Source organism: Rana temporaria, chromosome 7 (assembly GCF_905171775.1).
Source record: "Rana temporaria chromosome 7, aRanTem1.1, whole genome shotgun sequence".
In the NCBI taxonomy this organism is placed as follows: Eukaryota; Metazoa; Chordata; class Amphibia; order Anura; family Ranidae; genus Rana; species Rana temporaria.
In genome coordinates this window covers 210,767,141-210,794,424 of record NC_053495.1, presented here as the reverse complement: position 1 = coordinate 210,794,424, position 27,284 = coordinate 210,767,141, and the positions used below count along the sequence as shown (strand labels likewise).

The following is a 27,284-nucleotide window of genomic DNA, read 5'->3' as shown; positions in this document are numbered from 1 at the left end:
CTGCAGCAGGGAGTCCCATCACTTTCCGAGCAGCACACCCAGCCCCCCCTATACCCAGCGTGAGCCCCCCTACTGGCCCAATGGACCCCCCCTACTGACCCAATGGACTCCCCCTACTGGCCCAATGGACTCCCCCTACTGACCCAATGGGCTCCCCCTACTGACCCAATGGACTCCCCCTACTGACCCAATGGGCTCCCCCTACTGACCCAATGGACTCCCCCTACTGACCCAATGGACTCCCCCTACTGGCCCAATGGACTCCCCCTACTGGCCCAATGGACTCCCCCTACTGACCCAATGGACTCCCCCTACTGGCCCAATGGGCTCCCCCTACTGGCCCAATGGACTCCCCCTACTGGCCCAATGGACTCCCCCTACTGGCCCAATGGACTCCCCCTACTGGCCCAATGGACCCCCCTACTGGCCCAATGGACTCCCCCCTACTGACCCAATGGATCCCCCCCTACTGACCCAATGGACTCCCCCTACTGGCCCAATGGACCCCCCTACTGATCCAATGGACTCCCCCTACTGGCCCAATGGACTCCCCCTACTGGCCCAATGGACTCCCCCTACTGGCCCAATGGACCCCCCTACTGGCCCAATGGACTCCCCCCTACTGACCCAATGGATCCCCCCCTACTGACCCAATGGACTCCCCCTACTGACCCAATGGACCCCCCTACTGACCCAATGGACCCCCCTACTGACTCAATGGGCTCCCCCTACTGACCCAATGGACCCCCCTACTGACCCAATGGACTCCCCCTACTGACCCAATGGACTCCCCCTACTGGCCCAATGGACTCCCCCTACTGACCCAATGGACCCCCCCTACTGACCCAATGGACCCCCCCTACTGACCCAATGGGCTCCCCCCTACTGACCCAATGGACCCCCCCTACTGACCCAATGGGCTCCCCCCTACTGACCCAATGGACTCCCCCTACCGGCCCAATGGACTCCTACTGGCCCAATGGACTCCCCCTACTGACCCAATGGACTCCCCCTACTGACCCAATGGACCCCCCCCTACTGACCCAATTGACTCCCCCTACTGACCCCCCCTACTGGCCCAATGGACCCCCCTACTGGCTCAATGGACTCCCCCTACTGACCCAATGGACTCCCCCTACTGACCCAATGGTCCCCCCCCCCTACTGGCCCAATGGACTCCCCCTACTGACCCAATGGACCCCCCCTACTGGCCCAATGGACCCCCCCTACTTACCCAATGGGCTCCCCCTACTAATTCAATGGTCCCCCCCTACTGGCCCAATGGACTCCCCCACTGATCCAATGGGCTCCCGCTACTTTCCCAATGGGCTCCCCCTACTGATCCAATGGGCTTCCCTTACTGGCCCAATGGGCCCTCCCTACTGGCCTAATGGACTCCCCCTACTGGCCCAATGGACCCCCCTACTTACCCAATGGGCTCCCCCTACTGGCCCAATGGACCCCCCCTACTTACCCAACGGGCTCCCCCCTACTAATTCAATGGTCCCCCCCTACTGGCCCAATGGACTCCCCCACTGATCCAATGGGCTCCCGCTACTTTCCCAATGGGCTCCCCCTACTGATCCAATGGGCTTCCCTTACTGGCCCAATGGGCCCTCCCTACTGGCCCAATGGACTCCCCCCTACTGGCCCAATGGACTCCCCCCTACCGGCCCAATGGACTCCCCCTACCGGCCCAATGGACTCCTACTGGCCCAATGGACTCCCCCTACTGACCCAATGGACTCCCCCTACTGACCCAATGGACTCCCCCTACTGACCCAATGGACCCCCCCTACTGACCCAATGGACCCCCCCTACTGACCCAATTGACTCCCCCTACTGACCCCCCCTACTGGCCCAATGGACCCCCCTACTGGCTCAATGGACTCCCCCTACTGACCCAATGGACTCCCCCTACTGACCCAATGGTCCCCCCCCCCTACTGGCCCAATGGACTCCCCCTACTGACCCAATGGACCCCCCCTACTGGCCCAATGGACCCCCCCTACTTACCCAATGGGCTCCCCCTACTAATTCAATGGCCCCCCCCTACTGGCCCAATGGACTCCCCCACTGATCCAATGGGCTCCCGCTACTTTCCCAATGGGCTCCCCCTACTGATCCAATGGGCTTCCCTTACTGGCCCAATGGGCCCTCCCTACTGGCCCAATGGACTCCCCCTACTGGCCCAATGGACCCCCCTACTTACCCAATGGGCTCCCCCTACTGGCCCAATGGACCCCCCCTACTTACCCAACGGGCTCCCCCCTACTAATTCAATGGTCCCCCCCCTACTGGCCCAATGGACTCCCCCACTGATCCAATGGGCTTCCCTTACTGGCCCAATGGGAGCCACCTCAGTGCAGCATCATAGGGGACCCATCATTTCTAATGGCCTGTCAGGGACCAGAGGAGAACAAGACGCTCTGTCCGTCCATGAGCCGCTGATTGGACGATGAGGAGTCTGAGGGTGGGGGGGCCCATATTCTGCAGTAAGGAAGGCTATGTATGCGTTTCTGCCCAATCAGTACAGGAGCTTCTCTTGTCCTACATAGCTGGGGCCCCATCTGACACCATGGGCTCCCATGTCTGGACTGCCTCCTCTTTGCCCTACATCAGGTGTCCCCATCACAGTGCTCCCCCCACATCAGGTGTCCCCATCACAGTGCTCCCCTACATCAGGTGTCCCCATCACAGTGCTCCCCTACATCAGGTGTCCCCATCACAGTGCTCCCCTACATCAGGTGTCCCCATCACAGTGCTCCCCTACATCAGGTGTCCTCATCACAGTGCTCCCCTACATCAGGTGTCCCCATCACAGTGCTCCCCTACATCAGGTGTCCCCATCACAGTGCTCCCCTACATCAGGTGTCCCCATCACAGTGCCCCCCCTACATCAGGTGTCCCCCATCACAGTGCTCCCTACATCAGGTGTCCTCATCACAGTGCCCCCCCTACATCAGGTGTCCCCATCACAGTGCCCCCCCTACATCAGGTGTCCCCATCAGAGTGCCCCCCCTACATCAGGTGTCCCCATCACAGTGCTTCCCTACATCAGGTGTCCCCATCACAGTGCTCCTCTTCATCAGGTGTCCTCATCACAGTGCTCCCCTACATCAGGTGTCCTCATCACAGTGCTCCCTACATCAGGTGTCCCCATCACAGTGCTTCCCTACATCAGGTGTCCCCATCACAGTGCTCCCCTACATCAGGTGTCCTCATCACAGTGCTCCCCTACATCAGGTGTCCTCATCACAGTGCTCCCCTACATCAGGTGTCCCCATCACAGTGCTCCCCTACATCAGGTGTCCCCATCACAGTGCTCCTCTTCATCAGGTGTCCTCATCACAGTGCTCCCCTACATCAGGTGTCCTCATCACAGCGCTCCCTACATCAGGTGTCCCCATCACAGTGCTCACCTACATCAGGTGTCCCCATCACAGTGCTCCCCTACATCAGGTGTCCTCATCACAGTGCTCCCCTACATCAGGTGTCCTCATCACAGTGCTCCCCTACATCAGGTGTCCCCATCACAGTGCTCCCCTACATCAGGTGTCCTCATCACAGTGCTCCCCTACATCAGGTGTCCTCATCACAGTGCTCCCCTACATCAGGTGTCCTCATCACAGTGCTCCCTACATCAGGTGTCCCCATCACAGTGCTCACCTACATCAGGTGTCCCCATCACAGTGCTCCCCTACATCAGGTGTCCTCATCACAGTGCTCCCTACATCAGGTGTCCTCATCACAGTGCTCCCCCTACATCAGGTGTCCTCATCACAGTGCTCCCCCTACATCAGGTGTCCCCATCACAGTGCTCTCTACATCAGGTGTCCCCATCACAGTGCTCCCCTACATCAGGTGTCCTCATCACAGTGCTCCTCTACATCAGGTGTCCTCATCACAGTGCTCCCTACATCAGGTGTCCCCATCACAGTGCCCCCCCTACATCAGGTGTCCTCATCACAGTGCTCCCCTACATCAGGTGTCCTCATCACAGTGCTCCCCTACATCAGGTGTCCCCATCACAGTGCTCTCTACATCAGGTGTCCCCATCACAGTGCTCCCCTACATCAGGTGTCCTCATCACAGTGCTCCCCTACATCAGGCGTCCCCATCACAGTGCTCCCCTACATCAGGTGTCCTCATCACAGCGCTCCCTACATCAGGTGTCCCCATCACAGTGCTCCCCTACATCAGGTGTCCTCATCACAGCGCTCCCTACATCAGGCGTCCCCATCACAGTGCTCCCCTACATCAGGTGTCCTCATCACAGTGCTCCCTACATCAGGTGTCCCCATCACAGTGCTCACCTACATCAGGTGTCCCCATCACAGTGCTCCCCTACATCAGGTGTCCTCATCACAGTGCTCCCCTACATCAGGTGTCCTCATCACAGTGCTCCCCTACATCAGGTGTCCCCATCACAGTGCTCACCTACATCAGGTGTCCCCATCACAGTGCTCCCCTACATCAGGTGTCCTCATCACAGTGCTCCCCTACATCAGGTGTCCTCATCACAGCGCTCCCCTACATCAGGTGTCCCCATCACAGTGCTCCCCTACATCAGGTGTCCCCATCACAGCGCTCCCTACATGAGGTGTCCTCATCACAGTGCTCCCCTACATCAGGTGTCCTCATCACAGTGCTCCCCTACATCAGGTGTCCTCATCACAGTGCTCCCTACATCAGGTGTCCCCATCACAGTGCTTCCCTACATCAGGTGTCCCCATCACAGTGCTCCTCTTCATCAGGTGTCCTCATCACAGTGCTCCCCTACATCAGGTGTCCTCATCACAGTGCTCCCCTACATCAGGTGTCCTCATCACAGCGCTCCCTACATGAGGTGTCCTCATCACAGTGCTCCCCTACATCAGGTGTCCTCATCACAGTGCTCCCTACATCAGGTGTCCCCATCACAGTGCTCACCTACATCAGGTGTCCCCATCACAGTGCTCCCCTACATCAGGTGTCCTCATCACAGTGCTCCCCTACATCAGGTGTCCCCATCACAGTGCTCTCTACATCAGGTGTCCCCATCACAGTGCTCCCCTACATCAGGTGTCCTCATCACAGTGCTCCTCTACATCAGGTGTCCTCATCACAGTGCTCCCTACATCAGGTGTCCCCATCACAGTGCCCCCCCCTACATCAGGTGTCCTCATCACAGTGCTCCCCTACATCAGGTGTCCTCATCACAGTGCTCCCCTACATCAGGTGTCCCCATCACAGTGCTCCCCTACATCAGGTGTCCCCATCACAGTGCTCTCTACATCAGGTGTCCCCATCACAGTGCTCCCCTACATCAGGTGTCCTCATCACAGTGCTCCTCTACATCAGGTGTCCCCATCACAGTGCTCCCCTACATCAGGTGTCCTCATCACAGTGCTCCCCTACATCAGGTGTCTCAGCGATCACTGACTGCGTCATCAGTGCAGAGAGAGATGTGCCACGATTGTGGCTCCCGTGCGCATGCGTGGGGGTGATGTCATTGCAGCCCGACCATTCAAACAGCCAGACGGCGTGAACCCGGAAGGGAGAAGATGGAAGGACCAGCAGTGTTCACAATTCACCACTGGAGGGCGCCATATACAAGGCACATTGTCATAGTGGCAGCCCAACAAAAGACGGCGGGGGAGCGAAAAAATGGAGGACTGAATATCACTGAATATCATTATCACACGGGGACGGGGGAGGGGGGACCAGGGAAGACAAAATACAACGGGGCTGATTTACTAAAGGCAAACAGCCTGTGCACCGCGCAAAGTGCAGAGATTCCAGAGCTTGGGAAATGAAGAGAAGCTTCACATGCAGGGAAAATTATAAAAACATTGGCCTGGATTCAAGACGCAATTGCGCCTGTGTAACCATAAGTTACACAGGCGCAATTGCTTACTTGCGCCGGCGTAACAAATGCTCCTGATTCAGGAACCTCGTTACGCCGACTGCAGCCTAAAATCTGCGCGACATAAGGCTCTTATACCCACATATCTTAGGCTGCATTCTTGCGTTGACCGCTAGGGGGCGCTCCCGTTGTGCTCAGCGTATAGTATGCAAATTGCATACTAACGCCGATTCACAACGTTGCGCGAGCCCTGCGTACGCAAGTTACGTCGTTTCCGTACGGCGTTTTTTGAGTAAGGCTGCCCCTGCTATTAGGGGCAGCCAATGTTACGTATACCCGTCGTTCCCGCGCTGCGAAATTTGAAATTTACGTAGTTTGCGTAAGTGATTCACGTTCACTTTGAAGCAAATTACGTCCTTGGGACGTCATTTGCCGCAATGCACGTCGAAAAAGTTTCCCGACGGAGCATGCGCTCTACGATCGGCGCGGGAACGCGCCTAATTTAAATGATTCCCGCCCCCTATGGGATCATTTAAATTGCGCGCGCTTACGCCGGGCATTTTGCCGGCGCGCCCACGCAATTTACGGAGCTACTGCTCCATGAATTAAGGGCAGCGCAGTAAATTTGCGGGGGCGCAGGGCAAAAACGTTGCCCTGCGCCTCCGTAAAAAAAAGCGCAATTCTACTTGAATCCAGCCCAGTGTTTGCTTGCACATGATTGGATGATGGAAGTCAGCAGAGCTTTTCCTCGTTTACTAAGCTTTGGAGCAACTGCAAAGTGCTCAGTCTATTTGCCTTTAGTACATCACCCCCATTGTGTCTATACAAGCGTGATGTAAGACTATGGCTAGGAAAGGGTTAAAGGGGGAGCCATGGGGGAGGGGCAATTAACCACTTCAGCCCCGGAGGATTTGGTTGCCCAATGACCTTTTTTGCGATTCGGCCCCTGTGTCGCTTTAACTGACAATTGCGCGGTCGTGCGACGCGGCTCCCAAACAAAATTGGCGTCCTTTTTCCCCCACAAATAGAGATTTCTTTTGGTGGTATTTGATCACCTCTGCGGTTTTTATTTTTTGCGCTATAAACAAAAATAGAGCGAATTTTTTTTTAAAAAAAAGCAATATTTTTTACTTTTTGCTACAAAATATCCCCAAAAAATATCTAAAAAAAAAAAAAAAAAAAAAAGTTTAGTCCGATACGTATTCTTCTACTTATTTTTGGTAAAAAAAATAAAATAAATCGCAATAAGCGTTTGATTGGTTTGCGCAAAAGTTAATGGCCCAGATTCACAGAGAGCAAGGCTCACATTACGCCGCCGTAGAGCACACACTGTACGCCACATCAACGCAGCACAGAGAGGCAAGCATTGCATTCAGCAAGCCAGTGCTCCCAACGCTGCGCCAGCGTGGCGTGAGTTTCGAAGGCGCACGTCGGCGTAGGTGGAAGTGGGAGTGACCGCATGCAAATGATGGGCCGAGCGCCAGACAGGTACGTATTACGAACTGCGCATGCGCCGTGACGTGGACGCACCCCTATGCACCTGCTCACAACCACGCCGGCACAACTGCCTAAGCTACGCCGGATCACTGCGTACGGCGTGAACGTAACCTGCGCCCAGCCAGACACACGTCCAACGCACAATACGCCGGCTTTTGTTCCCTGGTGCAGACCTGAGCATGTCTGTTGCCGGGTTGCACCTCCTTTATGGGGAATAACTTTACGCCGGACGTACAACTTACGCGCATCTCGCGCAGCCTGCTCACGTACGTTCGTGAATCGCTGTATTGCCCTCATTTGCATGTTTGGATGGCTAATCAATGGGAGCGGCACCATGTGCCCAGCCTAGATGTGCGCCCACCCTACGCCGGCGTAAGCAAGCTACGTCGGCGGGGTGTAGCCTGTTTTTAGGCGCATCTCTGTTTGTGGGTCTGGCGCACACATCGCCGGCGCACATTGGCACTTATGTCGGCGTAAGTGCTTTGTGAATCTGGGCCATAGCGTCTACAAAATAGGGGATAGTTTTATGGCATTTTTATTAATATATATATATTTTTTACTAGTAATGGCGGCGATCAGCGATTTTTATCGTGACTGTAACATTGCGGCGGACACATCGAACACTTTGGACGCTATTTTGGGACCGTTGTCATTTATACAGCCATCAGAGCTATAAAAATGCACTAGTGTCCATAAGTATACAAAAAATCATGAATGAAAAAAGTATATAATAAAAAGTTCAATTTTTGAGTGAAATAAATTGTTGAATAAAGTTGTGCCCGTGACTAAACAAACAAAGATCCTCCACCGGTGCAATAGATGAATAAATGTCTATGCGCTTACCAGAAGGGCAAGCAAACAAGGCTTGCAGCTGAAATCCCCCAGCTAGGGTCTTTAACAGAAAACCGTTTTCGGCTGAAACAGCTCGAATTGGTTGTCACCCTGAGCGCGGGAAGTAGCACAGGTGACCGGCGAGCGGGGCTCTGCACGGCTCCTGTGAGTTGATGCTTTTTGGAGTTAACCCCTAAAGGCCCTGGCTGGGTTTGGCCACAAGCTCTCTAATAACTTATATCTGGTAAGAGTCCCCCTTATTTGGTGATTCTTTTTGGTGGAGGCTTTCCCTTGGTGTGCCTATGTTCGTTATCTACGGTACATCACCATTTGTTGCCTATATATTTACTTTCATGCTCCTTGGATCGCGGATCTATCCACCTACATTGGAGGAACACCATCCGGACTTCCAGTGGCGGTTTTCTGTTAAAGACCCTTGCTGGGGGATTTCAGCTGCAAGCCTTGTTTGCTTGCCCTTCTGGTAAGCGCATAGACATTTATTGCACCGGTGGAGGATCTTTGTTTGTTTAGTCACGGGCACAACTTTATTCAACAATTTATTTCACTCAAAAATTGAACTTTTTATTATATACTTTTTTCATTCATGATTTTTTGTATACTTGTGGACACTATTTATAATTATATCAATCAAATTGATAATTTATACTCACTTATGGTTAGCGCAACTTATTTGTTTTGTTTTTGATCTTATATTGTGTGTATATCACAATTTTTGTTGCAGCTTATTTATTTACATATATTTACATTTGTTGTTTATTTAGTTAGTTTAGCGCAGTATCACATTTTTTCTTATAAAAATGCACTGATTGCTGTGTAAATGACACTGGCAGTGAAGGGGGTTAACCACTAGGGGGTGATGAAGGGGTTAAGTGTGTCCTAGGGAGTGATTCTAACTGCGGGGGGCGGGGCTACGAGAGACATGACATCGATCGCTGCTCCGGATGACAGGGGACATACATATCAGTGTACTGTCACTAGGCAGAACAGGGAAATGCCTTGTTTACATAGGCTTCCCCCTGTTCTGCCTCTCTTCACCGGGCCGCCCGCGAACATCGAGTTCAGGGGAGCCGCGGGCGCACTCCCGAGGCGCGCTAGGTAGCAAATTCAAAGGGACATACAGATACGCCCATTTGCCTGCCGACATATATCGGCATGCGGCGGTCGGGGAGCGGTTTTCCCCGAAAAAAAAAAAATACTACAAATACGGCGGCTGCTGACTTTTAAAATCCGGACACTTACCTGTCCTGGGCGCCCGCGATGTCCTCACCCGAAGCTGATCCCGCCCCTCGGCTCCTGGGTGGAGGCGCCGCCATCTTCAGTAAGGGAATCAGGAAGTTAAGCCTTGCGGCTTCACAGCCTGGTTCCCTACTGCGCATGCGCGAGTCGCGCTGCACTTCATGACTGTTCCCTGCTGTCTTCTGGGACTTGTGCGTCTCCCAGAAGACGAAAGAGGGGCCAGACATGGCGCAGATCGCTGCAAATACTGCAACGATCTTTCCCTGGAAGTGGGAGTATATACCTGCATTACACAGGTATCTGGTATCTCCCCCCCCCTTTTGAAAGGTGCCAAATGTGACACCGGAAGAGGGGGGGGGATTCCGGACAGCGGAAGTTCCATTTTTGGGTGGAGCTTTGAGTGCTCAGTCTATTTGCCTTTAGTAAATCAACCCCCTCAGTGTATGAGAGGCGGGGAAGAAAGAGGTTGTTCTGTGAAGCAACCAGCAGAGGGCGACATCACCGCACAGAGCGCACTCCCTATCCATAGAATGAGATCTAAAGTCATTATCCCCCCTCCCCCAGCATCCTAATCCGAGTGATAAGTGTGACACGGGAGGTGCGGGAAATGATCGATTTCACCAGAAAATTCCAATCATCTCTTATCACATTTCTTCTCCGATATGTTACAATGTATTCTAGAACAAAACTCCTCCCACATTACACTCCAATGTCCCCTCCCCCCACAGTCACATCAGTCTCTGTACAGAGGAGCTTACACTCTAATGTCCCCTCCCCCCACAGTCACATCAGTCTCTGTACAGAGGAGCTTACACTCTAATGTCCCCTCCCCCCCACATCACATCAGTCTCTGTACAGAGGAGCTTACACTCTAATGTCCCCTCCCCCCCCCACATCACATCAGTCTCTGTACAGAGGAGCTTACACTCTAATGTCCCCTCCCCCCCACATCACATCAGTCTCTATACAGAGGAGCTTACACTCTAATGTCCCCTCCCCCACACATCACATCAGTCTCTGTACAGAGGAGCTTACACTCTAATGTCCCCTCCCCCCCACATCACATCAGTCTCTGTACAGAGGAGCTTACACTCTAATGTCCCCTCCCCCCTTCTACAGTCACATCAGTCTCTGTACAGAGGAGCTTACACTCTAATGTCCCCTCCCCCACACAGTCACATCAGTCTCTGTACAGAGGAGCTTACACTCTAATGTCCCCTCCCCCCACAGTCACATCAGTCTCTGTACAGAGGAGCTTACACTCTAATGTCCCCTCCCCCCCACAGTCACATCAGTCTCTGTACAGAGGAGCTTACACTCTAATGTCCCCTCCCCCACATCACATCAGTCTCTGTACAGAGGAGCTTACACTCTAATGTCCCCTCCCCCCACAGTCACATCAGTCTCTGTACAGAGGAGCTTACACTCTAATGTCCCCTCCCCCCCACACTCACATCAGTCTCTGTACAGAGGAGCTTACACTCTAATGTCCCCTCCCCCCCACAGTCACATCAGTCTCTGTACAGAGGAGCTTACACTCTAATGTCCCCCCCCCCACAGTCACATCAGTCTCTGTACAGAGGAGCTTACACTCTAATGTCCCCTCCCCCCCACATCACATCAGTCTCTGTACAGAGGAGCTTACACTCTAATGTCCCCTCCCCCGCAGTCACATCAGTCTCTGTACAGAGGAGCTTACACTCTAATGTCCCCTCCCACAGTCACATCAGTCTCTGTACAGAGGAGCTTACACTCTAATGTCCCCTCCCCCCACATCACATCAGTCTCTGTACAGAGGAGCTTACACTCTAATGTCCCCTCCCCCACATCACATCAGTCTCTGTACAGAGGAGCTTACACTCTAATGTCCCCTCCCCCCACATCACATCAGTCTCTGTACAGAGGAGCTTACACTCTAATGTCCCCTCCCCCCCACAGTCACATCAGTCTCTGTACAGAGGAGCTTACACTCTAATGTCCCCTCCCCCACGGTCGCTCAGCCCCTCCTCTCACTGAACACATACAGGTGAGTGGTGGGTCTCGGGGTGACTTACCTGCAGGTTGGTGATCTCTCTCTTCAGGGACTGACTCTCCTCCTCCAGCAGTGATCTGGGAAGAAGAAGGTCGGAGTCACTCACATGTGGAATTTTTAGCTCCTCTGATTGGACCAATCACAGAGGAGGTTTAATTGTACAATCCGCACTCGCCGATCGCAGAGCCCGCACCGCGCCCAATTCCCCTCTTTATGAGTTTTCTGGGAAAGGATCCTGTGCAGTTTACATCTCCGGAGAGATCGGTAAATGTTTCCTTATCCCGGGCCGGACACACTGCACGCTGACAGGAGGAGACGGGAGAGTCGCCCTGAGGACGCTCACTGGGAGTGAAACATGTTGGGCAGGGCCTAGCTGGTGACATCACGCACGTCGGGAGTGGAGGGTGTGGCGGTTTTTACTTTGTGGGATTCTGTCTGCGGGATTGTGTAAGCCCGACGTGTGGGGGGGGGGGGTGACGCTACGCCGGCTCCTCGGGGTCAATATCTCATACATGACATCCCGGGGCCAATGCAGACAGGAACCAATTATACCTCCAGCGTGGAGTGTGGGAGGAAACCCACACCGGAACAGGGAGAACATGCAAACTCCATGCAGGTAGTGTTGTGATTGGTGCTGCTAGGCGGAGGTGCCGACCACTTCACCACTGTGCTGCCCTTTATTACTATTAGAAAATTTATTAATAGTAGAATGTTGATTATTATTGTTACTATGTTGCCATCTCTGACCCCATCATATGGATACATTATGACTGTACCGGCTCTTGCAGTATCCAGGCAGGGGCGTCTATAATATTGATTGGACCCGGGGCACACATTTTCTTGGGCCCTCTTCAATCCACTTATCAACTATTTGTGGGCAGTGGGGGCTCAAGGGGAAGCTGCCTTGGACCCCACAACAATGAGTGTTAAAGACTGCCCTGTATCCGGGCTCTCTATATTATGTACCGGCTCTTGCAGTATCCAGACTCCAGACCTCCCGGGACAGATAGAGGAGAGACGCCATTGCTGACTAGTTTCTGGAAGTTCCAGGCCGCCATTCTCATCCTTCTATTACTAGTCATGGGGCCTAAAATGAGGGGCCCGACACCCGCCAAACACATGCCATGCACCCGCCATATACACCCCTCCATACACCCACCATGGACCCGCCATACACACCATGCACCCCTCCATAAACCCGCCATACACACGTCTGATTCAGGTCACTGACCCACCAATCAGGAGAACATCCTGAGAGCTTCAACAGCTCCACCAATCAGAAATATGTGCAAAAGTATTCAGTGAGCGGCCACAGGTGACCCCCCTTCCCCCTCCTGGCATTCAAACACATGAGCCGTCCTCTACTGTGGGGGGGGGGGGGGTTTCTGAATCGCAGTGGTACCAAATTAGGTCAGATCTGTTATCAGACGTGACTCCGCCCCCAACGCATTTTACTCAATGAGATTAATTATAGAAGACGCATCTATAAACCAAAATCTCATATCATCTTTATTAATGTTATTTTCTGGCCACAGCCAATGGAAACGTTTCCAAATTCCGGGACTTGTGCTTCCCATGGATGGAACGCTCTGATTCGCCCAAATAGGTACTCATTTATTTTAGGGACTCGCTGGGGGGGACCCCACTGCAGACCCCCCCCCCCCTCACCTCTCCTCAAGATCTTTCCCTGTTTCCTTCTCTTCTCCGGGAAAAGTGTCGCCATAATGGAGGGGGTGATCACACCCCCCCCCGAGTGACCCCATAATGGAGGGGTGATCACACCCCCCCCGAGTGACCCCATAATGGAGGGGGTGATCACACCCCCCCCTCGAGTGACCCCATAATGGAGGGGTGATCACACCCCCCCCGAGTGACCCCATAATGGAGGGGTGATCACACCCCCCCCGAGTGACCCCATAATGGAGGGGGTGATCACACCCCCCCCTCGAGTGACCCCATAATGGAGGGGTGATCACACCCCCCCCCGAGTGACCCCATAATGGAGGGGTGATCACACCCCCCCCGAGTGACCCCATAATGGAGGGGGTGATCACACCCCCCCCTCGAGTGACCCCATAATGGAGGGGTGATCACACCCCCCCCGAGTGACCCCATAATGGAGGGGTGATCACACCCCCCCCTCGAGTGACCCCATAATGGAGGGGTGATCACACCCCCCCCCCGAGTGACCCCATAATGGAGGGGTGATCACACCCCCCCCCCCCGAGTGACCCCATAATGGAGGGGTGATCACATTCCCCCCCCCAACCGGGAAAAGTGACCCCATAATGGAGGGGTGATCACACCCCCCCCCGAGTGACCCCATAATGGAGGGGTGATCACATCCCCCCCCCCGAGTGACCCCATAATGGAGGGGTGATCACACCCCCCCGAGTGACCCCATAATGGAGGGGTGATCACACCCCCCCCCCCCCGAGTGACCCCATAATGGAGGGGTGATCACACCCCCCCAGGTGACCCCATAATGGAGGGGTGATCACATCCCCCCCCCGAGTGACCCCATAATGGAGGGGTGATCACACCCCCCCCCCGAGTGACCCCATAATGGAGGGGGTGATCACACCCCCCCCCGAGTGACCCCATAATTGAGGGGTGATCACATCCCCCCCCGAGTGACCCCATAATGGAGGGGGTGATCACACCCCCCCCCCGAGTGACCCCATAATGGAGGGGTGATCACATCCCCCCCCCCCCGAGTGACCCCATAATGGAGGGGTGATCACATCCCCCCCCCCCCAAGTGACCCCATAATGGAGGGGTGATCCCTCCCCCCCCGGTGACCCCATAATGGAGGGGTGATCACACCCCCCCCCCCCCCGAGTGACCCCATTCTTGTTTTCGAATTCGATTCACATTTTGGATGAAATATTTTTTTCATTATTTCAAACTTTTAATTTTACTATTGTACATCCAAAATTTCCAAATAACAAAAAAATTATATTCTATTGTTTTTGTTCTATTCTCTATTGCATTCTTTTCAATTTCAATTTAATTATTTTATTTTCTATTTTATTTATTTTCTAATTCTATTTGATCCTATTCTTGTTTTCGATTCACATTTTGGATGATTTATTTTTTTTAATTTTACTAATGTACATCCAAATAACAAAACAATTATATTCTATTGTTTTTGTTCTATTGCATTATTTTCCATTTCAATTTAATTATTTTATATTCTATTTTATTTATTTTCTATTTCTATTTTATTCTAGTCTTGTTTTCGAATTCGATTCACATTTTGGATGATTTTTTTTTTCATTATTTCAAAACTTTTAATTTTACTTTTGTACATCCAAAATAACAAACAATTCTATTCTATTGTTTTTGTTCTATTCTCTATTGAATTCTTTTCCTTTTCCATTTCAATTTAATAATTTTATTTTCTATTTCTATTTGATCCTATTCTTGTTTTCGAATTCGATTCACATTTTGGATGAAATTTTTTTCTCATTATTTCAAAACTTTTAATTTTACTAATGTACATCCAAATTTCCAAATAACAAAAAAATTCTATTCTATTGTTTTTGTTCTTTTGCATTCTTTTCCATTTAAATTTTTTTTATTTTCTATTCTATTCTATTTTATATTCTATTTGATTTATTTTCTATTTCTATTTTATTCTATTCTTGTTTTTCGATTCACACTTTGGATGAATTTTTTTTTCATTATTTCAGATTCGTTTTAAATTCGTCACTATTGTAATTCGGAAAATTCGGATACATTCAAATCTCCGAACGATGAAAAATGTGTCTGAATTTTGATTCGGAAAGGAAACAAAGCGCACAAGTCTAATCAGGAAGCCGCTCCCGAGTTGATGAGGTGCAGGAGGGAGTGCAGGAGGGAGTGCGTGCAGACATGGGCCCGGATTCAGATAGGAGTTACGACAGCGTATCTCTGTATACGCCGTCGTAACTCTGAGTGTGCGGCGTCGTATCTATGCGCCTGATTCTTAGAATCAGTTACGCATAGATTTCCCTAAGATCCGACCGGCATAAGTCTCTTACACCGTCGTATCTTAGGCTGCATATTTACGCTGGCCGCTAGGTGGCGCTTCCGTATAGTTACGCAAGGAGTATGCAAATTAGGTAGATACGCTGATTCAGAAACGTACGTCCGCCCGGTGCATTTTTTTACGTCGTTTACATTCGGCTTTTTCCGACGTAAAGTTACCCCTGCTCTATGAGACGTATCCTATGTTAAGTATGGACGTCGGGCCAGCGTAGAATTTTCCGTCGATTACGTCGTTTGCGTAAGTCGTTCGCGAATAGGGCTGGGCGTAATTTACGTTCAAGTCGAAAGCATTGGCTTTTTGCGGGTTAATTTAGAGCATGCGCACTGGGATACGTTCACGGACGGCGCATGCGCCGTTAGCCAAAAACGTCATTTACGTGGGGTCAGCCTTCATTACCATACAACACGCCCACTGCATGGAGAATTTGAATTCCGCGGGCTTACGCCGGACCACATACCCTACGACGCCTTAATTCAGGGCGCAAGTTCTTTCTGAATACGGAAATTGCGCCCTAAGTTACGGCGGCGTAACGTATCTGAGATACGCTACGCCCGCCGATAGATACGCAGTTGTATCTGAATTCGGGCCATGTAGTGAATGAATGAATGAATGAAGGACTTGTATAGCGCAACGCATGCGAACTGAATCGCCTCTGGGTGAAAGTGGATGAAAGAGGCTGCAGGAGATCAGCATTGTGTGGTGACACTTTGTTACTTTGTATCACAAATGTACCAAAAAAAATGTGGATGTGGCTATGGGAGAAATTAAAGAAATACCACCATAGAAGGTCATCTATCCCCCCCCCTTCCCCCGATATAAGGGGTTAAACTTCTACCGCCGCTCGTCCGCTCGGATGCTGAGGAGGCAGAAAATCATTGGCTGAACCCGGTGAATCTGGCAGGCCTCTCCGGCCGATTCTTGGAAAGCCGCGGCTCGCTGGCTCGCCGTTTTGTTGGATAAAGCAGAAACAGATGCGGCCAGCGGTGAAATCCCCGGGGGCCGGACCCGAGCGCCGTTTTCACCGGATCAGCACTTTTTCCGCAAAGAAAAGAACAAAACACATCCAGGCTGAGGGGCCCCCGGGGCCACTTCTACTGGGGGGGGGGGAGGCGCAGACAGCGGCGCTCACTGAACGCAGCCAGATGTCCCGACAATGAATTCCATGAAACATAAACTGGAAGAGGAAAGTGATGATCCGTGTCCACATTCCGCACATTCACAGCGGCCGAGTGGCGGAGTGGTCGGCACTTCTGTCCTGCAGCGCCGCAGTCCTCGGCTCCAATCCCGGGCCAGGACACGATCTGCATGGAGTTTGCATGTCCTCCATGTGATTGTGCGATAAATGGCCCCCTAGTATGTGTATGTGAGGTAGGCAGGGCCGCCATCAGGGGGGTACAGGCATTACACCTGTAAGGGGCCCGATGGTCCCCAGGGGCCCGGATGCCCTCCCATTTTTTTTCCATCATTTTTTTTCCGTCTGACCCCCCCCCACCATAAGAACCCAGCCCCCCCTCGTTTTTTTTCCGTCTGACCCCCCCTCCCCCACCTTTAGCAACTCGCGGCAGGGTAGCGTTTGATTTCATCTCACGTATGTGGAAAATCTCCGCCACGGATGACGTCTGCAGATCCCTCCACGGACTGTTTATCCCATTACATGCTGAATATAAAAGGTGGGGGGGAGGCTGTAGCCGTGACTTGGATCGCGGAACGCGCCGACACTCTCCGCCAAAAATACAAAACCGACGGCTCCGGATTTTACGGCGTTTTGGCCGGAGGTGTAATTATAAAAATAATGGATTTCCGAAAAATAAAACCCGCATTCTCCACCTGAAACTCAGCGCTGCCCTTCCAGCGATTGGAAACCTTTGTGTTTAAAGAATAAAGAGAAATAAAATGTCGTACTTACATCCACTGTGTCATTCGTTATGCACAGTGTGGCCCCCGATCCTCCTCTTCTGGGGTCAATGACTGCCCTGCTATTAATCTATCCAATCAAGAGCTGAGAAACCCAGGCAGAGAGGCAGAGGGGTCAGGTGAGTAAAATGGGGGGGCTGGGGGGCCGGTCACTATCAGAGGTTTTTTCACCTTAATACATAGGATGCAAAACACAAAGGTTTACAGCTCCTTTAATATGTGTGTCCGGTATTGGGGGGGGGGGGGGGGCAGGAAGGGGGTGAAAATGCCCGGTATTGGGGGGGCAGGAAGGGGGTGAAAATGCCTGGTATTGGGGAGGGCAGGAAGGGGGGAAGTGTCCGGTATTGGGAAGGGGGTGAAAGTTCCCGATATTGGGAGGGGCAGAAACGGGGTGAAAGTGCCCGGTATTGGGGAGGGCAGGAAGGGGGGAAAGTGTCCGGTTTTGGGAGGGGCAGGAAGGGGGTGAAAGTGCCCGGTATTGGGGGGGGCAGGAAGGGGGGGAAAGTGCCCGGTATTGGGGAGGGCAGGAAGGGGGTGAAAGTGCCCGGTATTGGGAGGGGGCAGAAAGGGGGTGAAAGTGCCCGGTATTGGGGGGGGGCAGGAAGGGGGGGAAAGTGCCGGTATTGGGAGGGGGCAGAAAGGGGGTGAAAGTGCCTGGTATTGGGCGGGGCAGGAAGGGGGGGAAAGTGCCCAGCATTGGGAGGGGCAGGAAGGGGGGGGAAGTGTCCGGTTTTGGGAGGGGCAGGAAGGGGGTGAAAGTGCCGGTATTGGGGAGGGCAGGAAGGGGGTGAAAGTGCCCGGTATTGGGCGGGGCAGGAAGGGGGTGAAAGTGCCCGGGAATTGGGAGGGGCAGGAAGGGGGTGAAAGTGCCCGGTATTGGGTGGGAGCAGGAAGGGGGTTAATGTGTCCGGTATTGGGGAGGGCAGGAAGGGGGTTAGTGTGTCCGGTATTGGGAAGGGGGTGAAAGTTCCCGGTATTGGGAGGGGCAGAAACGGGGTGAAAGTGCCCGGTATTGGGGAGGGCAGGAAGGGAGGGAAAGTGTCCGGTATTGGGAGGGGCAGGAAGGGGGTGAAAGTGCCCGGTATTGGGGGGGGCAGGAAGGGGGGGAAAGTGCCCGGTATTGGGGAGGGCAGGAAGGGGGTGAAAGTGCCCGGTATTGGGTGGGGCAGGAAGGGGGTGAAAGTGCCCGGTATTGGGTGGGAGCAGGAAGGGGGTGAAAGTGCCCGGTATTGGGTGGGAGCAGGAAGGGGGTTAAAGTGTCCGGTATTGGGAAAGGAAGGCAGGAAGGTGATGAAAGTGCCTGGTATTGGGAGGGGCAGGAAGAGGGTGAAAGTGTCCGGTATGAGGGGGGACAGGAAGGGGGGGAAGTGCCCGGTATTGGGTGGGGGCAGGAAGGGGGTGAAAGTGCCCAGTATTGGGCGGGGCAGGAAGGGGGGGAAAGTGCCCAGTATTGGGAGGGGCAGGAAGGGGGGGGGAGTGTCCGGTTTTGGGAGGGGCAGGAAGGGGGTGAAAGTGCCGGTATTGGGGAGGGCAGGAAGGGGGTGAAAGTGCCCGGTATTGGGAAGGGCAGGAAGGGGGTGAAAGTGACGGTATTGGGAGGGGCAGGACAGCCCCTCCCCCGGAGCCCGGTCAGAGCGCGGGTCATAATTATAGGGTGGGAGAGGCGGAGGAGGACCGGCTATACTTTACAGCTGACCACAAGCTGAACCCCCTCACCCTCCCACCCCCGTCCCGGCAGTGCGGTCCGGAGCTGCGGCACCACATACAGAAGAAGAAACCGCCGGAGCTTGGAGCGACTCTGCGACTCCACAGATCTACACCGCATATTAAAGGGGCGCTCCACATTACAGCTGAAGTATTATCTGCTTATGTTTACCCTCCCCCGATAGTCCCAGTATCATTACATTCCTTATTTCAGTACTAGTGATGTCATCACTGGGTCTCTGTACCTCTCTATACAATGCAGGCAGATCATGGCCAGCAGGGTGCTATACAGATCTACCTCTGACAGAAGCCTATCACACTCATCCACCCTGTCCTATCAGAGATGACCCAGAGGCGGGACCTTCCTCCACCTTGTCCCTGTCAGGGCTGGGCTCAGCCCTTCCTTCTTGGAGAAGGCCTCTCAGCTGTCAGTAAGGTTTGCAGCTCTAATCTTTACACAGAGACTCACCTGATCCTCCTCCTCAGTCCTGTCCAGATCCTCTCTGCCTTCGCCTGGTCAACATATCAGAGACTCACCTGGTGATGAAATCCTCCTCCTCAGTCCTGTCCAGATCCTCTCTGCCTTCGCCTGGCCAACATATCAGAGACTCACCTGGTGATGAAATCCTCCTCCTCAGTCCTGTCCAGATCCTCTCTGCCTTTGCCTGGTCAACATATCAGAGACTCACCTGGTGATGAAATCCTCCTCCTCAGTCCTGCTTAGATCCTCTCTGCCTTCGCCTGGCCAACATATCAGAGACTCACCTGATCCTCCTCCTCAGTCCTGTCCAGATCCTCTCTGCCTTCGCCTGGTCAACATATCAGAGACTCTCTCCTGTGTACCTGTGAAAAACTTGCTTGGCTGACGTCCCTTCTGGTTCCTGATCCTGCTTGCTGTTCCATTATACGCTGACTCTCCGGTTTCCTGATTTCCTGGCTTGTCCTGAAGTACGCTGATCCCTGGCTCCCTGACGTCCTGGCTTGTGATTCATGGCTCCTGACAGTCCTAGCAGAGATGACCCAGAGGAGGGGCACTCCTCCACCCTGTCCTATCAGAGATGGCCCAGAAAGGGGAAGTTCCTCTACCCTGTCCTATCAGAAATGACCCACAGGAGGAGGAAAACTCCTCCACTTTAGCCTATCAGAGATGAATCAGAGGAGGGACACTCCCCCACCTGGTCCTATCAGAGATGACCCAGAGGAGGGACCCTCCTCCACTTTATCCTAGTAGAGATGACCCAGAGGAGGGACATTGCTCCACCCTGTCCTAGCAGAAATGACCCAGAGGAGGGGCACTTCTCCACCCCGTTCTATCAGAGATGACCCAGAGGAGGGACACTCCTCCACCCTGTCCTATCAGAGATGACCCAGAGGAGGGACACTCCACCCTGTCCTATCAGAGATGGCCCAGAGGAGGGACACTCCTCCACCCTGTCCTATCAGAAATGACCCAGAGGAGGGGCACTCCTCCACCCTGTCCTAGCAGAAATGACCCAGAGGAGGGGTACTCTTCCACCCCGTCCTATCAGAGATGGCCCAGAGGAGGGACACTCCTCCACCCTGTCCTAGCAGAGATGACCCAGAGGAGGGGCACTCCTCCACTCCGTCCTATCAGAGATGGCCCAGAAAAGGGAAATTCCTCTACCCTGTCCTAGCAGAGATGACCCAGAGGAGGGACATTTCCCCACCCTGTCCTATCAGAAATGACTCAGAGGAGGCTCAGAGGAGAGACATTCCTCCACTTTATCCTATCAGAGATGACTCAGAGGAGGGACACTCCTCTACCCTGTCCTATCAGAGATGACCCAGAAGAGGGACACTCCTCCCTCCTGTCCTATCAGAGATGACCCAGAGGAGGGACACTCCTCCACCCTGTCCTATCAGAGATGACCCAGAGGAGGGACACTCCTCCACCTGGTCCTATCAGAGATGACTCAGAGGAGGGACATTCCTCCACCCCCCGTCAGAGATGACTCATGGCGTCAGAGAGCCGGAGCATTGTGTGTATAAGGCATGTAAAATTCATGTTGGAGGTTCGCGGGATTCAACATTGCGAGTTTAGTGGTCCGTGAGGTCCGAAAGGTTGGTGACCACGGATTTATAACGCGGATATTGAAGGGGAAGTCCGGGTTCTGCTGGGGAAGGTGGAGAAATGTCCCTCTTCTGAGTAACAAGAATTGTTTTTTCAATAGGAAAAAAAAGCGCAAAAAAAAAACTATGGATCGCATAAAAAAGTATATATATATTTTTGTAACAAAGTATCACCAAAAGAAAGCTTTGTTTGTCCTATGAAAGATGAATGTGCTACTTTGTTGTCATTATCACTGAATAAACGTCCCATAGCAGAAATGTAAAGATTACTTTGCTCTATAGGGGGGGGGGGTACAAGTTACACTGCCACCTGCTGGCTGCAAATTGTAAATATGAAGTGTTTTTAATGTTTTATATATATATAATTATTTTTTACCAGAATAAAAATATTATTTATTTATTACTTAAATGGGTTGTAAAGTTTTTTTTTTTTTAAATAACAATCATGTCCTACCTCCACTGTGCAGTTCGTTTTGCAGAGTGGCTCCGATCCTCCTCTTCTGGGGTCCCTTGGCGGCTCTCGCGTCTCCTCCCCGCAATAGCGAACCCCCTCCAGGAAGCTCTCTCCCAAAGGGGGTTACCTTGCCGGCGCAATCCCGTCTCATACACTTGTAGCCGGATTCAGAAAGCACTTACGCCGACGTATCTTCTGATACGCCGCGCAAGTGCACTGATGCGCCGTCGTATCTCTGCGCCTGATTCTTGAAATAAGATACGCCTGAATTTTAGCTCCATCCGACCGACGTAAGTCTCCTACGCCGTCGTATCTTTACGCTGGCCGCAAGGGGCGCTTCCATTGATTTACGCGTCGAATATGCAAATGACCGATATACGCCGATTCACGTACGTACTTGCGCCCGTCGCTGTAATCTATGCCGTTTACGTAAGGCGTATGTCCGGCGTAAAGTTATTCCACATAAAGCAGGGGTAAGTCATGTTAGGGTATGGACCAGGGAACAGCCGTCGAATTTTACGCCGTTTGCGTAAGTAATACGTGAATGGGGCTGGGCGTAGGCAACGTTCACGTCGTAGGCATTGAGCCGTCGTATCTTAGGGAGTATATGCAACGTGATTCTGAGCATGCACGCGCATGCGCCGTTCGTTCGGCCCTTCATTTACATGGGGTCACGCTTCATTATAATAGATCACGCCCACTGCCTTGCTACTTTGAATTAGGCGGGCTTACGCCGGCGCAAAAAAAGCAAGTGCTTTGTGAATACTGTTCTTGCCTCTCTATGTTACGCCGGCGTAGCGCATATCAGATGCGCTACGCCCGCACAAATATACGCCGCTCTACCTGAATCCGGCTATTGGTGTCCATAGACGCCGAGTGTATGACTCGGCCCCGCCCCCCCGGCGGCCGCGTGATTGGATTTGATTGATAGCAGTGGGAGCCAATGGCTGCACTGCTATCAATCTATCCAATCAACGCTGAGACTCCGTGGAGAGGAGGACGCCGGGGGACCCGCACAACAAGTGAAGGGCTCAGGAAAGTAAAACGGGTAGGGCTGGGGGCCCGTGACAGCCAGGTGTTTTTTCACCTTAGTGCATAGGATGTAAGAAAGGTGAAAAAAACACGAAGCTTTACAACCTCTTTAACATAAGAACTAAAAAAGAAAAAAGTCCTGAAAAAAAAACACCTTTCTCCGGTCCAGTATTTCCTCAATTATGAGATAAAAGTTCTCCTCATCAGCCAAGTCATTCTTTCTCGTGTCACCCAGAAAATCCCATCCAGACGCCTGAAACCAGAAATGTCCTGACGCAGCACCCCGGGAGGAGGGGGAGGGGGGGGGGGTACTTCAGAAGTCTCCGCATGAAGGTCAGTCAGCGGCCTGATCTCCACACATGGAGTAAATCAGATGCAGGCGTTTGGCCGATTCGCTGTTTAGTCTGTTGTAGTTGTATTTTTAGAATTCGCAGTAACACAACTTTCTGGTGGCAGGTCAGGCAGGGCCTCCCTAACAAATCGCTCCCCCCCTTCTTCTAGAATTAATAGAAAGAGACCCCACTTGGTCATTTCCACCCCTCCTCTAAGTCTAGTGTAAGGAGATTTTACTTTGGTCCCCTCATCCCTTCCACACCTGGTGGAGAGAGACCCCATGCTTGGTGACCCCCATCTATCCAGGTCTAGTGTATGGAGATTTCATCTTCCTCCAACAAACCTTCCAGATCTGATGGAGAGAGACCCCTCGTTGGGACTGTGACAAAGCTCTTGTAAGGGCGAAACGCGTCGTCTAGGACCCCTCTTAATATCCCCCTTTTATGATGGAAGATCCTATTCATGCATAAGAACTTTTATATCCGATTATTTTAATCGCCATGCAACGCTGTTGATTTTTCAACAAGCGCATACTGCAATTTGCCCACTGGAGGGCGCCTAAACTTCTCCCTGCAGTACAGCTGGTTTACTGAAACAGTGTCTCAGACGTGGGACGCTTGCATGTTCACCCAGGGAGAGCGTCCTTTCTGATAGGCTGATCCACCCTGTGTCTCCAGCAGTCACATTTATCGGGTCTGTGAAGCTTCCATACCCGCATAGGAGAGAGCTTAGGATCCCGGACATTGTTACATCAGCCAGGAGAAGGACATTCGATCGATGTGTACATCTGGCTGGGTAATGTACTGTGCTCACCATTTGCACTAATGATGTCTTGCTAGACAGCCCACAAACTAAAACCGCAAGCTTTAACCATTTGAAGTCTGAAGAGGGTGCTGGTCTGATGCAGACATTTGGAAAGTTTTTTTTATACTTTTTTTATTATATTGTGTACATTGTGGAAACTTTCCCTTTTTTAACCATATAAAGGACTGGATCTTCCGAAAATTAAAGTGTTAATGTATGTTTTTTTCTTCACAAACATTAAGTGGATTTATAATTGGTGAACTTTCAGGAGCGCAGAGTTTTCCTTTTTGGTGCCCTCGTTGGTCACCCCACCTCTCCAGGTCTAATGTAAGAAGACTTCATCTTTGTCCTCAAACCTTCCAGACCTGGTGTAGAGAGACCCTGCTTGGTCACTTTCCACCATCCTCCAGGTCTAGTGTATGGAGACTTTATCTTGGTCCCCTCCACCATCCTCCAGGTCTAGTGTAAGGAGACTTTATCTTGGTCCCCTCCACCCCTCCAGGTCTAGTGTAAGGAGACTATCTTGGTCCCCTTATCACCCCTCCAGGTCTAGTGTAAGGAGACTTTATCTTGGTCCCCTCCACCCCTCCAGGTCTAGTGTAAGGGGACTTTATCTTGGTCCCCTCCACCCTTCCAGGTCTAGTGTAAGGAGACTTTATCTTGGTCCCCTCCACCCCTCCAGGTCTAGTGTAAGGAGACTTTATCTTGGTCCCCTCCACCTCTCCAGGTCTAGTGTAAGGAGACTTTATCTTGGTCCCCTCCACCTCTCCAGGTCTAGTGTAAGGAGACTTTATCTTGGTCCCCTGCACCCCTCTAAGTCTAGTGTAAGGAGACTTTATCTTGGTCCCCTCCACCCCTCCCGGTCTAGTGTAAGGAGACTTTATCTTGGTCCCCTGCACCCCTCTAAGTCTAGTGTAAGGAGACTTTATCTTGGTCCCCTCCACCCCTCCCGGTCTAGTGTAAGGAGACTTTATCTTGATCCCCTTCACCTCTCCAGGTCTAGTGTAAGGAGACCTTATCTTGGTCCCCTCCACCTCTCCAGGTCTAGTGTAAGGAGACTTTATCTTGGTCCCCTCCACCTCTCCAGGTCTAGTGTAAGGAGACTTTATCTTGGTCTCCTCCACCTCTCCAGGTCTAGTGTAAGGAGACTTTATCTTGGTCCCCTTCACCTCTCCAGGTCTAGTGTAAGGAGACTTTATCTTGGTCCCCTCCACCTCTCCAGGTCTAGTGTAAGGAGACTTTATCTTGGTCCCCTCCACCTCTCCAGGTCTAGTGTAAGGAGACTTTATCTTGGTTCCCTCCACCTCTCCCAGTCTAGTGTAAGGAGACTTTATCTTGGTCCCTTCCACCCCTCCAGGTCTAGTGTAAGGAGACTTTATCTTGGTCCCCTCTAGGTCTAGTATAAGGAGACTTTATCTTGGTCCCCTCCACCCCTCCAGGTCTAGTGTAAGGAGACTTTATCTTGGTCCCCTCCACCCCTCCAGGTCTAGTGTAAGGAGACTTTATCTTGGTCCCCTCCACCTCTCCAGGTCTAGTGTAAGGAGACTTTATCTTGGTCCCCTCATCACCTCTAGATCTGGTGAGGTGAGGCCCTTGTTTGGTCACCTCCACCTCTCCAGGTCTAATGTAAGACTTCTTCTTGATCCCCCAACCTTTCCAGACCTGGAAGAGAGAGACCCCTGCTTGGTTATTTTCCCTCGTCCTGCAAGTCTTGTGTAATGAGACTTATCTTGGTTCCCTCATCCCTCCTAAACCTGGTGGAAAGACACTTGCTTGGCCATCCTCTATCCCTCTACATCTGGTGTAAGGAGGCTTTATCTTGGTCCCCTCCACCTCTCCAGGTCTAGTAAGGAGACTTTATCTTGGTCCCCTCCACCTCTCCCGGTCTAGTGTAAGGAGACTTTATCTTGGTCCCCTCCACCTCTCCAGGTCTAGTAAGGAGACTTTATCTTGGTCCCCTCCACCTCTCCCGGTCTAGTGTAAGGAGACTTTATCTTGGTCCCCTCCACCTCTCCAGGTCTAGTGTAAGGAGACTTTATCTTGGTCCCCTCCACCTCTCCAGGTCTAGTGTAAGGAGACTTTATCTTGGTCCCCTCCACCTCTCCAGGTCTAGTGTAAGGAGACTTTATCTTGGTCCCCTCCACCTCTCCAGGTCTAGTGTAAGGAGACTTTATCTTGGTCTCCTCCACCTCTCCAGGTCTAGTGTAAGGAGACTTTATCTTGGTCCCCTTCACCTCTCCAGGTCTAGTGTAAGGAGACTTTATCTTGGTCCCCTCCACCTCTCCAGGTCTAGTGTAAGGAGACTTTATCTTGGTCCCCTCCACCTCTCCAGGTCTAGTGTAAGGAGACTTTATCTTGGTTCCCTCCACCTCTCCCAGTCTAGTGTAAGGAGACTTTATCTTGGTCCCTTCCACCCCTCCAGGTCTAGTGTAAGGAGACTTTATCTTGGTCCCCTCTAGGTCTAGTATAAGGAGACTTTATCTTGGTCCCCTCCACCCCTCCAGGTCTAGTGTAAGGAGACTTTATCTTGGTCCCCTCCACCCCTCCAGGTCTAGTGTAAGGAGACTTTATCTTGGTCCCCTCCACCTCTCCAGGTCTAGTGTAAGGAGACTTTATCTTGGTCCCCTCATCACCTCTAGATCTGGTGAGGTGAGGCCCTTGTTTGGTCACCTCCACCTCTCCAGGTCTAATGTAAGACTTCTTCTTGATCCCCCAACCTTTCCAGACCTGGAAGAGAGAGACCCCTGCTTGGTTATTTTCCCTCGTCCTGCAAGTCTTGTGTAATGAGACTTATCTTGGTTCCCTCATCCCTCCTAAACCTGGTGGAAAGACACTTGCTTGGCCATCCTCTATCCCTCTACATCTGGTGTAAGGAGGCTTTATCTTGGTCCCCTCCACCTCTCCAGGTCTAGTAAGGAGACTTTATCTTGGTCCCCTTCACCTCTCCCGGTCTAGTGTAAGGAGACTTTATCTTGGTCCCCTCCACCTCTCCAGGTCTAGTAAGGAGACTTTATCTTGGTCCCCTCCACCTCTCCCGGTCTAGTGTAAGGAGACTTTATCTTGGTCCCCTCCACCTCTCCAGGTCTAGTGTAAGGAGACTTTATCTTGGTCCCCTCCACCTCTCCAGGTCTAGTGTAAGGAGACTTTATCTTGGTCCCCTCCACCTCTCCAAGTCTAGTAAGGAGACTTTATCTTGGTCCCCTCCACCTCTCCAGGTCTAGTGTAAGGAGACTTTATCTTGGTCCCCTCCACCTCTCCAAGTCTAGTAAGGAGACTTTATCTTGGTCCCCTCCACCTCTCCAGGTCTAGTGTAAGGAGACTTTATCTTGGTCCCCTCTAGGTCTAGTATAAGGAGACTTTATCTTGGCCCCCTCCACCTCTCCAGGTGTAGTGTAAGGAGACTTTATCTTGGTCCCCTCCACCTCTCCAGGTCTAGTGTAAGGAGACTTTATCT

At 52.1% G+C, this 27,284-nt stretch overlaps 1 protein-coding gene across 1 annotated transcript in view; it reads right to left on the bottom strand.

Annotated features, from left to right (window-relative positions):
• Positions 1 to 27,284, bottom strand: part of CCDC24 (coiled-coil domain containing 24) — a 58,074-nt gene that overhangs the window by 3,858 nt on the left and 26,932 nt on the right. Inside the window, exon 6 of the mRNA XM_040360952.1 lies at positions 11,488 to 11,542. Within this exon, the coding sequence (XP_040216886.1) occupies positions 11,488 to 11,542 (55 nt within the window). The remainder of the gene's footprint in view (positions 1 to 11,487; positions 11,543 to 27,284) is intronic.